General features: G+C 43.8%; 1 protein-coding gene across 4 annotated transcripts in view; it reads right to left on the bottom strand.

The window, feature by feature from the left end:
• HHIP (hedgehog interacting protein) overlaps positions 1–3,811 on the bottom strand; it is a 100,235-nt gene extending 96,424 nt beyond the window's left edge. For all 4 annotated transcript variants that reach the window (XM_046657373.1, XM_046657374.1, XM_046657375.1 and 1 more), the window contains exon 1: positions 3,521–3,811. In XM_046657373.1, the coding sequence (XP_046513329.1) occupies positions 3,521–3,799 (279 nt within the window). In that variant the 5' untranslated portion in view covers positions 3,800–3,811. The remainder of the gene's footprint in view (positions 1–3,520) is intronic.
• Between the last annotated feature and the right edge of the window lie 8,354 nt (positions 3,812–12,165).

Here is a 12,165-nt window from a genome sequence, read left to right as displayed (position 1 = left end):
ATGTCTGACAATGTCATCAATCTTAAGAAGAAATTTAAGCTAATTTCCTGTTTCGATTTTTAAAAGCCATACACGAAACCATCAAATTACAGTGGTTTAAACTAAATATACTTTGGACATCATGTAAAACTTCGAAACATTATTACAGCATGCCTAGTAATGATTGTGGCTGTTGCTGACTAATTTATAACATCTGGCAGGTCATCCTTTAATCTTTCACCACATGAAAGTAAAATCCATAGAAGAAAGGTAAGATAAATCCTGGAAGACACGGGGAAGCGTGCCCTACAACTATAGCTTATCAACAAACAGTAAAATGGGTGACAGAGACCTTCTGTATTTCTCTTTATTTATCAAGTAACTAAACAAAGAGGATAAAAAGGCACCCACATGGGTCCGATGAGCGGACAAAAGGAGAAAATACATGACAGTATATTAAGATGTCGCCTTAAGATCACTTGGTGCACAAAAAGTTATTTCTAAAAATCATATGCCTACAAGGTTCTTCAGCTGTTGGGTAGAACACATGCGTCTCTGGACTATGGTGCTGGATTATGTCATTAAAGAGTTCAGTTTCAATTTTAGGCTAATATGTAAATAGATCATTGTCCTAAGGCAGCTGTTAAAGGGACCCCAGGATGAGTTATTTGTTTAGTTGGATGTGTTCGACAATAGCCTTTGTCCCTGAAAGAGCCAGAGCAAACAAATGATTGTAAAAGGGCACACTTGAAAACAATTACTTTTCACCCATTCCTTGACAGCTTCGGCTGTGAAACCACCCAAGGTAGAGAGAGCTTCTATGCCTCTGTGGCTACAAGTTAAGTTTTAGAAATGGGGGTATTTCAGTTGATTGTGGATTCAATTTGGCTAATGGGAATTAGATTCTTTTAGCATGTTGTATTTAGGAGCTGCAAAAAATATTGCTGAGACAATACAACTTTCTAAATTGTGGCAGTACTCATGTATAATAGTAGTTAACCATCTTGTTACAATACACAAAATTTTTAAAATATACAAAAAATTAAAATATAAAAGCATAATACCATGGCTACAGAATTGAACTCAATGCTAGTTCATTACATTAAAGAAAATGTGTTGGTCCAGAAATTGCATTTAATTGCACTGCTGAGCATGCTCAATATTCCTACCTAGTTTGCTACTATCTATTTGTTTTGAAGTTTCTTCTCGCAGGAAAAAGCTACTCCTATAGTTTCCTGAAAAGTTGCAGACAGCTTTCTGGGGAAAAATTTTTTTTTCATAAACAAAAAAGGGCCCTTTCAAATAGCCATCATCTCTCCTGTACACACATTATGAAATAAGACCCTAACATATATTATAAGCCAGGAAGGCTTAGGGGAAAAAAGGGAAACACTGAAGTTTATTATAAAATAACATGTTTTAAAAACTATTAAAACCTGAGAACTAATATAGGTCAAAAATGCATATGCAGGGCTATATCAAATCTCTGTTTTGAACAATTTGAGTATTGTTGGTTTATAAACCACTTGTAATGGAACCAGCAAAGTCTAGTGTACCAAATTTAATTCAGACACATTTTCCAAATGAGTAGGGGTTTGTTGGAGATTGGAAGCACGTAAAATGGAAAGGAATGTGGATAGCTAACGTGGCAGATTGCTTCCTAAAGAATGATTTCTTTAAAAAAATTTTTATATAACTTCTCTTAAGGGTTATAACTCCCCTCAGTACCGCCCGCCCCTAGCTCCCCACTCTATCTAGATAAGAACAAAATTTTCATTCCTCCTGTTCTTGTAAGTTCAGGGGTCTGCAGATCATCGGTATACTCATGGTATACATTGCACACAGGGAAACTTAATGGCAAATATTTCTAAACCTTCCTCTGAATTTCCTGGTTCTTTGGGGCTCCTGGTAAAACCCTGCAAATGATGCGAATGTAGCTATTTTGAGATTTAATTCAATTACAACACAGGAGCTTAAGGACATTGTTTGGAATAAAACGCTGGAATATCTGTTCTCTGAATCTCAGACTACTGCTGCATATGGTAAGAATAAAGAGAGAGTTGCAGCTGAAAACCTGCAGCAAGACAGTTCTCACTCATCTGGGAATAGAGCGAGTTGGACAAATGCTCCCTCAAAAGGCATGAACATTTGGACAGAGCTGGGGACTGAAAGAGAATGATGTTCTCTAGTTTCACCCATTAGTGAACCAACTAACAAACACAATGGTGTTGTTGTTATTCTTTTGCCATAAGCAACAGGACTCTGTGTGTGGGCAGCAGTTTAGTGGGGAGGAGGATAAGTCGACCCCTTTTTGTCCTATTGATTTTTTCCTATTTGCATGACTTGAGCAAATTAAATGATGCAATATGGCTTTTTGTTACAAAACAAAGTGAGAGATACCACCCAGACACATATGTTGATTCGTAGGAGCTGTTTACATGAGAATAGAGTGAAATCTACCGTGAACTGAGCATAAAAATTAGATTCAGCCTGGGTATTTTTTTTTTTATTATGCCTGGGCCAGCAAGACTGAAGCACAAGTTTTCCAAGTCTCTCAGACCTTGACAACTGCAGTGTTGTAACAGAGGAATTCTTAATTAAACCTAAAATGGGGAAGGGGTGGGGGAGCAAAGACACCTGATTGTTTATTTCACGTGCAGTGATTGTTAATGACGTGATCCCTCAGTCTTTCCTTGAGTACAGTAGATAGCACACATTACTGCGCCCCAAGGCAAGAAAGATGTTGCAAATTCAAAAATAAGCCTGTCTTTTCACTCAACCAACATTATTTTCATATTTGTTTAAACTGATTAACACAAGGAAAATATAAATGCCATTACTCCTAAAACAAGTTTCTAGAGCTCTTCCTAGACAACTATCATTGGAAGCTTGAATATATAATGTTACAAAGCATTACACACTGAGACGGAGAATCGTCTCAGTTTTACGTGATAAATACGCCCCAGCAAAATCTTTCGCTAGTTTTTCGGGGTTTTAACGGGAGTACCAGGAGTTCCTTTTCGCTCTTTAACTATTGCAATGCAAGACAACCCCCTCCGACGGGGCTGGGGATCATAAACCAACCATGCTTCAACATCCTTTACGATTCAATCCGCTCCCTAACCGAGCACGTGGAGAAAACTGCACAAATCTTTTTACCCTAGAAAAATAAACCGGAAGCCACAGTCAACCTTAATTTACAGTTTCACCACAGCCAATGCCCGATTAGATCCCAAACACACTGTTAATCGTGCTTCTTTTAAAATATTTACCCAGCCCAGAATGCGGGTACCGCAGAAGCCTCTCTTTTCTGAGACAGGCAGTTTTGCACAGCATCCCGACCGCGGACTCTTGGGGGCGGGAGAGGTATCTGCGCACCCCAGAGGAACACACAACGGAATCACGCTGGCGCTTTACAAAAGTTATCAAAAAGAACTCCCCAAACAAGTTTTGCCCTTCTTACGGCCACCAGCATTGCCGGAGCCACAGGGAACCCACCCAGCATGCCAATCTCGTATCTGCGAGGCGGGTGCGTGCCTACCTTGTTATCCAGCCGCCCTAGCCCCGGGCTGTCACTCCGCAGGCAGCAGGACAGCCGAGGGTAGAAGGCACCGCACAGCATCTCTCCCCCACTCAGCAGCTCCAGCTGGGACATCATCCGCCTATCTCTCCTTTTCAGGCGCTTCGGGGGGTTCCCATTCAGGCACCTTCTTCTCCTCGCTCCGCTCCCTTCGCTTCTTTCCCCAAACTTAGCATCTCCTTCAAAGAAGCCCAGAGCCACGGCCAGCAGCAGCAGCTTAAAGGAGAGCATCTTCAGCATCGTCTGCCCCGAGCGGCAGGGGCTGGGCGCGGGAGGATGGGGGGGAACGCCACTGCCCAGCAGGGGCACTAGGGCGCAGCTCCAGGAGCAGGCTGCGGGGCGGCAGGACGCTCGAGAGGCAGCGGGAGGTGGCGGGGGCGAAAATATGTAGAGCGATGCAACTTTGCGAAAAATAAAAGACGAGGCGATGGGTCCAATGCCTTAGGGGAGCCCAAGGAGCGAGATAAAGTTGTGCGGATGACACCGCTTGCAGTTGTGCCAGTGTCAACTGGGTTAGGGGCTTTCTGCTGCGGCTGGCAAGTGGGAGGAGGAGAAGGAGTTGGAAGAGGAGGAGGAAGAAGAGGAGGAGAAGACGGCCACAGAGGTTCACTTGTCCATGTAACGGGAGTTGTTTAGGTGAGACAGTAGCAGGAACAGAAACGGCGACGGCGGCGGCGGCGGGGCAGGCGGAGGCAGGGCCAGCGCTGGGCTCTAGATGATGCTGAGGTCTTCTCTGCCGGCGGCTGCAGCTTCTCACACAGCCTCTCATGTTTCGTTCCCTCTTTTCTTCTTCTTTTTAACTAGCGCGCGGGGAGGTGCTGCCACCGCGCGCCCCTTGACGTCACCGCTTCTCGCGCGCCCCCGCCCGGGCTGGGGGGAGGGGAGGGGGCGGCCGCGGCGCGAGCGCGTCCCCCAGGCCGCCGGCCTCCGGGATGCGGCGGGGAGGGGCCGCGGCCCGCGGCGCCGGACGGAGGGGCGGGCCGGCCGAGCCCTACGGAGCTAGCCTCGAGGGCGCGGGACCCGGCGTGGGGCGCGCACGGCCCGGGTCCTCCCGCCGGCCGGCTGGGGGCGAGGGCGCGGCCAGGAGCTTCCCGCCGGCTCGGCTCTTCAGCCCGCAGCCCCTCCGCAACACTCCGGCCTCAGGGCGCCGAGCTGAGGCTCCGAGAGCAAGTGAGTAAGAGTGGGCTGCGGGAGGTGAGAAGGGAGGGGCCCCTTCCAGGGCCTCCCCTACCCCGGCCCCGGCCCGCCCCTCGCCCTCGGGGTGGAAGAATCGGGAGGGCTGGAGTTGGCGGGAGGAGCTTTTCGGCCCCTTTCCCTCTCCTGGTCCGCACGGACTCCCCCTGTTCCCTGGTGATTTTCAGTGTGAAGTTCGAGTCGGTAAAGATCGTCCTTGGGGTCTCATTTAGAGGAGGGGGGACAACCCAGATGCTGCGAGCCGCTGAGTAGGTGGAGATGGCTGGAAGACTGTTTCGAGAAGAGGTAGCATCCTTGCCTAAGGTCCTGCACGCTACTTACTGAAGCGGCACGAGCGCGTGTGCGTGGGATGGGGTGGGGCGTCGGGGCTGAGGATGCCTCCCGGAGGGTTTGCCCCCGCCTGGGCGGCTGGGCTGGGGCGCCCCTCTTGGGGACCCCACCTGTGCCCGGGAGCTCAGCCGGGCTCCTTTGGCGTGCCCCCCTTCCACCCCCGGAACGCAGGAAGGCAGATTCCCTGGCCCCAGGTGGAGGCCAGGAGAAGAAGCTGGCTGCGGAATCAGCGTTCATTTTAAATGGAAAGAGAAAAAAATTCCCGGGGACGTTTCCCCAGGGGTGTAAATAAGAGGCGTTAGTTTTGGAGGAAGGATTAGTAGCAGGTTTGTGGTCGTCCAGAAGCGGGATGCCCTACGTATCCCGCTTACCTAAATAAATTGACCTTTCCGTCAGCTAGACAAAGTCTGCGTAAGGAAAGTGTTTGTAAAAAGATCTGTAAGTTATCAAGAGGGATCACTTGACGTTTACGGGATCCCAGCAAGCTGGCATCAGGACAAACCTCTATCGTTTTGCGCGCAAAATGTGCTTTCTGCCCGCTTGAGTATTTAACAGGGGAGCTGATTTTCTGGTAGATGGGTTTTGAAGAGGAGATAAGGCAGTTTACCCATTTTGGCAATGGAGGAATGTTCGCCATATTTGGATTTGCTTCGTTTCTGCGACATAGGTTTCACCAAGCTAATGTGAAAGTTGGTGATGGTGAGGTGGAGAGCTGGTTAAACTGATTACTGTTAAAATGCTCGCACTGGCCAGATAAGGCTTCTGCCCCTTTCACGTCCTGGGCCTGGATATCCTAGTGGGATGAGGTTTTTCCCAAAACAAGTGACCGATTAGAAGAGCTGAGAAGAATCTGCTGGGATGTCTCGTCCAGTCCTGAGCTCAGTGTAGGACCCCAGTGATACGTAACGTTTCACCCCGAGGCTGTCGTGTAGACAGGACTTTTTATACACGTGATTGCAAGTGCTACTTCTGATCCCACAGACTGCTTTATCTGACATTCTTCCTGCTTTGAGGACTTTTAATATAAAATAAATCAAAGAGCCATAAGGACTTTAAGACTTTAAACTCTCATTTAGTAAACAGATCTCAAGATGAATCCCATCAAGATTAAATTAGTAGCCCAATCTCATCTAGTGAGATAGTTTAAAAACCAGGACCCAGGAACCCAGTCTAAGTTGCTTTCCGCTGTGCAAGGCTTTATTCCCAAGTACCAGTTTTATGTTCTTTTTCCAAAATAAAAATCCTTTTAAAATTATATTTCAGTGGTTTGAACTCCCATTCCAAGTGATGAACTCATCTTGGTAGTTTTGGAACAGACCTTCCTTATGGTTTGTATTTCAAGATTAAGAACTTCATCTTGAGTAACTTAAGGTAACTTAAAGGAAAGTTAGTTTGGGTTTTAAAAAACTATGCAGCGGTTATAACCTATGACCCTAAGTTTCGAGATAGAGAGTTTCTAAGGGATTATTGAAATGAGACAAACTTGGTCTTTCTTGATACACAGGAGCTAGAATTGATCCCATCTGTTGTTAGTCATGACAGTCAATAAATCCGGTCACTGATGAAATAGCCGAGCTTATTCTCAGTGCCACTAGTAGAATTTCCCAGTAGTCACTGAGCAGTGTTACACAAGTGAACTGACTTCTTACTCATTTTTTGCAGAGGGAAATTGCAAAGCCCACCTGCAGCCAGCTTGGCAGCATAATTTTATAGGACTCAAGAATCAACGCTGGATTATTTCCTAAGACTGAACCTTGAAAGCCCACTTGCAGGCTGCACAGCCATCTGCACCCTTGAACATGAAAAATGCTCTTCTTCCATCAGGGAGAGCTCCTTCTTCAGCTACATCATCAGAAATGGTCAGAAGACGGGACCCCTACCCGACCAAAGTCATCCAGACAAATGAAATTGGTCTTTTTCAGCAAGGAATGGAGCCGTATGAAGGTGGCCAGGTTGCCATCTTCTGCTCTCACCACCATGGAGCAGCCACCTCTGGGACTGACACCCTCGTGGCACCCACTGCCATGCCCTATTCAGGAGACCTGGCTGAGGCAGCTAATGGGAGCTGAAATCCTACCCAGGCTCCACTAACCAAGCAGAGTTTATTGCTGCATGGCCATGTCTACCCAGACGATGTGGCTCCTTTTTCTAATTTGCACCAAGGCACCTTGTATGGACTGGAAGCAGCTCTGACCGTCCTCCTCTCACATCCCCCGTTCCTATCCAGGATTATATTCCTTACCTTGGATGGATTAAAGATTCTCACGAAAAAATTAGGTTTATTGTAAAACCTATTGAAATATTGTTGAATATATTATTGAAGTATTTGATCCAAATTGAAATTAATTTCATAGGTAAAGCTCCAAATATTACCATGGATATGAATTATGTGTGTATATCTTTATATCTGTATGCGTATATAGTTGTGTGGATACACATTTCTATGTATCTGAAGTTAGCACAACTTCAATTTGGTAAATATTTAAAATAAAACCATTTTGGGCATTGGAATCAGTTTTATATATGGATTTCTGGCCTTCACAGAAATATGTACTATTTAATTCCATTTCAACAAATATATATAAAGTGTTAGGCACTGTGCTAAGCAATATGTATACAGTAATGAAAAATAATGCAAACACCTTGCCTCTAGGTAGTATAGTCTAGTAAGGAAGACAGATGATAAGGTCACAAATAAACTTATGGTTATAAATTGTGGTAAGGGCTATGAAAGAAATGCCAAGATGGAGAATGACAAGGCACATAGATTTCAGATTAAGTGACTAGAAAAAAACCTCCCTGTGAAAATGGTATTTCAGTTGAGACCTGAGGATGAGTTAGAAGGAGTTTATGAAGTAGCTGGACCCTGTCGTTTAATATATAGAAGCATCTGAATTCAAAATAGAGTATGATACATTTAAGGGAAAGCACAGAAGAAAGTAGATAACTGAGAAAGGAGAGACTACAGACCAAATTCGTAGTGTCATTTGTAGACTCCAGGTCACTATTGAAGTTATGCTCATGTATTGTCATTTCCTTTTGCGAGTATCCATTAAAATTTGTCTCTTTCTTTAAATCCTGGCTTTTCACTCAACTTCTAGGAATTATTTTAGTTCAAACAACTTTTCAGCCATTGTGTCTCATCTAATCGGCACTTATGTATACATTTTCTTTTGCACATTGTTGATAACTGTCAGATTTTTTTTCATACTTGGGAGTTGGATAGCCATGAGATTGTAGCTCCCTGAGGGCAGGAGTTACATTTCCTTCTTTCAGCAAAGAGTCTAGTTCAGTCTCATGGCGCAGTGACCAACCTCTAAATAAATGCTGCTGATTGGCCAGTCTTGTTTGACTTAATACTTTTTAAAGGTATAAAATGGAGGTAATATTTCCATTATAAAAATTTTAGATTGTTAAATGGAAGAGAACACACAACCTAAAATGCAGCATCATTAAGGAATTTCAGGAAGACATTGCTATAAAGTGGTTCCACAGAGGAAAGGCAGCCAACAAAACCAAAGAATAAATACACATCTTAAAAAAAAATTAAAGATTAGCGGATGGCCCAGTGGCGTAGTGGTTAAGTTCGTGCACTCCACTTTGGCAGCCTGGGGTTTGCAGATTCAGATCCCAGGTGCAGACCTAGCACCGCTCTTCAAGCCATGCTGTGGCAGCATCCCACATAAAAAATAGAGGAATATTGGCAGAGATGTTAACTCAGTGACTATCTTCCTCAAACAAAAAGAGGAAAATTGGCAACAGATGTTAGCTCAAGGCCAATATTCCTCACACACACACACACACACACACACACACAAAATGAAAGATTGGTTGTAGTTCAAGCATACCGATGCAATGGTAGGGCTGCTAGTAGGGCTTTTTCTACAGTTACTCACTCTTTGAAAAGTTGGTGCCGGCTGAGAGCCAGACCCTTTTCTGGGCTGTGGGGACACTGCAGTGAGCAAAACTTCTCTCATGGAGCTTGCATTCCCCTGGGGCAGACACAGAAATGGGTAAAGAGTGTGCCAGAAGACGATGAGTGCTGTAGAGAAAAGGGGTCTTGGGGAAAGAGAGTGCAGGGGTTGAGGGAAATAATAATTTTTTATACATTGTCAGGAAAGGTGTCCCCTGAAGTAGGGGTAGAGACCTGAAGCAGTGAGCCACGCCCATCCAGATGTCTATAAGCCTAGGGAAGAGCGTGTCAAACGCTGTGAAGCTTGTGCTTGGTATGTTTAAGGATTAACAAAGAGACGTGTGTGGCTGGAGCAGAGTGGGTGAGAGGGGAAATGACAAGAAATTCGGGCAGAGAAGGAGCCAGGAGATTTTACTCAGAATGAAATGGTTATCACTCAGGGGTCTTCTCAGAAATAAAGAAATTGTGCTGGCTATTTCCTTTTTCCACAGAGTGGATTAAATAGAAGGAATTGAGTAAACAGGTGTCAGGAAACTGAAAAAACAAAAAAGGAACACTGGAGTAAAACTAACTGCAGGGAGGAGCTCCCGTCTTGGGGGACTGGGGAACGAGGGCAGAGTTGGGGTTAACAGAACCTAGAAGCTGATTGAGAGCCTGGTGGAAGGTGGACACCAGGTTGCTGCCCAGCTGGTGTGGATGCCCCCAAGATAGAGAAATGCAGTTGATACGGGAGTGCTGGACGAAAACCAGAGACTGGAGCCACCTGCCACTGACAGGGTGTATTTGTTTCTTAAGGCTACCGTAACGAAGTACCACAAACTAGGTATTCTCTCAGTTCTGGAGGCTGAAAGTCTGAAATCAGTGTCATCGGGATGGTTCCTTCTGAGAGCTATGAGGGAGAATCTATTGTGGGCCTCTCTCCCAGTTCTGGTAGCCTCCGGTTTCTTTCTTTGGTTTCTAGATGACCTTTTCCCTGTGTCTTCTCATCCTATTCCCTGTGTGTGTGTCTGTCTCTGTGTCCGTCTTTCCCCTCTTTCTAAGGACATCAGTCATGTTGGATTAAGGTCCACCTCATCTTAATTTGATCATCTGCAAAGACCTTATTTTCAAACAAGTTTACATTCACAGGTACTGGGGGCTAGGACTTTAACATCTTTTGGGGGGACACAATTTAATTCGTAGCACAAGATAAGGGGTCATTGCTGGGATGATGCAGACAGGAACAACAAGGAAGGAGGAAGGAGGAAGCCCCTTCTCTCATCCTTTTCCCTTCCAGCCTCCCTCTTATAACCTGTCAGCTGCTCAGCAGAGCCCAAGACAGGGATCCTCAGGCAAGTGATTTATTGAAGGAATATTCTCAGGAAAAGGATAGTGAGGAAGCAGGATAGGGCAGGGGAAGAAAGCCAAGCATGGGTGAGGCTAAGGATGTAAGCTGGAGACCAGCTTCAGCCTGATCCCATAGGGAGCTCTAGAGTGTGAGCTGTGCTGCAGAACTGGTTCCGACTTGAGGCAAGAGTGGGGTGGGATGGACTGATTTTTTTAACCCATGTATTAGTTGGTTATTATTTGCAGGTTGCCCCCTAAGGGGACATAAACCCCTGGTTAGACAGGTCCCATTCTGCCAAGAACAATGCTCTGGAGAAGGGGCAGCTGTGAACCCTCAGCAGCCTAGTAAACTTTGGTAACCTATATTTTTCAAGGAATTTGTCCATTTCATCTGTTGACATAAAGTTCTTTATAATATTAATTCTTATCCTTTTACTAGTCTATAGAATCTGTAGTAGTATCACCTTTCTCATTCCTGATATTGGTAATTTGTCTTCTTTCTTAATTCCTGATCAATGTGGCTGGAGGTTTATCAATATTATGGGTTTTTTCCAAAGAACCAGCTCTTGGTTTCATTGATTTTCTCTATTGTTTTTCTTTTTGTTTAATTGGCTTCCCCTATGATCTTTATTGTTTACTCTCTTTTGCTTGCTTTGAGTTTCATTTGCTCTGACTTTGCTACTTTCTTAAGATGGAACCTGAGGTCATTGACTTGGGACCTTGCTCTTTTTCTAATGTAGACATTCAGCAGTGTACATTTTCCCCTTAGTACTGCTTTAGCCACATCCAACAAATTTCAAAAAGTTGTTTTCAGTTTCATTTGGTTCACAGTTTCCCATGAAGTTCTTTGACTCATAGATTTTTTAAAGTGTGTTATTTAGTTTCCAAATACTTGGGGGTTTTTTGGGAGGCCTTTCTGTTGTTGATTCTAATTTAATTCTATTACAGTCAGAGAATATAATGTATATGAATTGATTCTTTTTAGGCTCTTTGAGTCTTTTTTATGGGCAGGAAAATGGTCTATCATGGTAAACGTTCTGCGTACAATTGAAAAGAAGGTATATTTTTCTGTTGTTGGGTGGAGGGTTCTGTAAATGTCAATTAGATTGATTTGGTAGATAGTGTTGTTCGGTCTTCTGTCTCCTTACTGATTTTCCGTCTACTTGTTCAATCAATTATTGAGAGAGGAACATTGACATCTCTGACCATACTATGAGTGTTTCTGTTTTTCTTGCAGTTTTATCAGTCTTTGTTTCATATATTTTCAAGCTCTGTTAATTGGGTGCATAAGAATTTAGGATTGTTAGGTTTTCCTAAGGAATTGCCACTTTTGTCATTATAAAATGTCCTTCTTTATCCTTGGTAATAAGCTTTGCTCTAAAATCTACTTTGTTATTAATATAACCACTCTTTTGATTACTGCTAACAAATTTTTTCTGTCCTTTACTTTTAATCTTTTTCTGTCTTTTTATTTAAAGCACATTGACTGTAGGCAGCATATAGTTGGGTCTTGCTTATTTTTGCCAATATAACAACCTATGACTTTTAATTGAGGTGTTTAGACGCTTTACGTTTGCTGTGATTATCAATCCAGTTGGGTTTGAAATCCATCACCTTACTATATGTTTTTTATTTGTTCCATCTGTTCTTTGTTCTCTTTTTATTCTTTTTCTCTTCTTTTTGATTATTTTTACTTGTTCTGTTTTTTCTTTGTTATCAGGTATAATTTTTCTCTTTTTTAGTGTTTTCTTTAGAATTTAGAGTATCTTTAACTATCATGGTATATCTTCAGTTAATATTATACCATTTCATGTATAATACAAAGACCTTAAATAGTATACTT

This window comes from Equus quagga, chromosome 3 (assembly GCF_021613505.1).
Source record: "Equus quagga isolate Etosha38 chromosome 3, UCLA_HA_Equagga_1.0, whole genome shotgun sequence".
In the NCBI taxonomy this organism is placed as follows: domain Eukaryota; kingdom Metazoa; phylum Chordata; class Mammalia; order Perissodactyla; family Equidae; genus Equus; species Equus quagga.
This window is presented reverse-complemented; position numbering and strand designations above follow the sequence as displayed.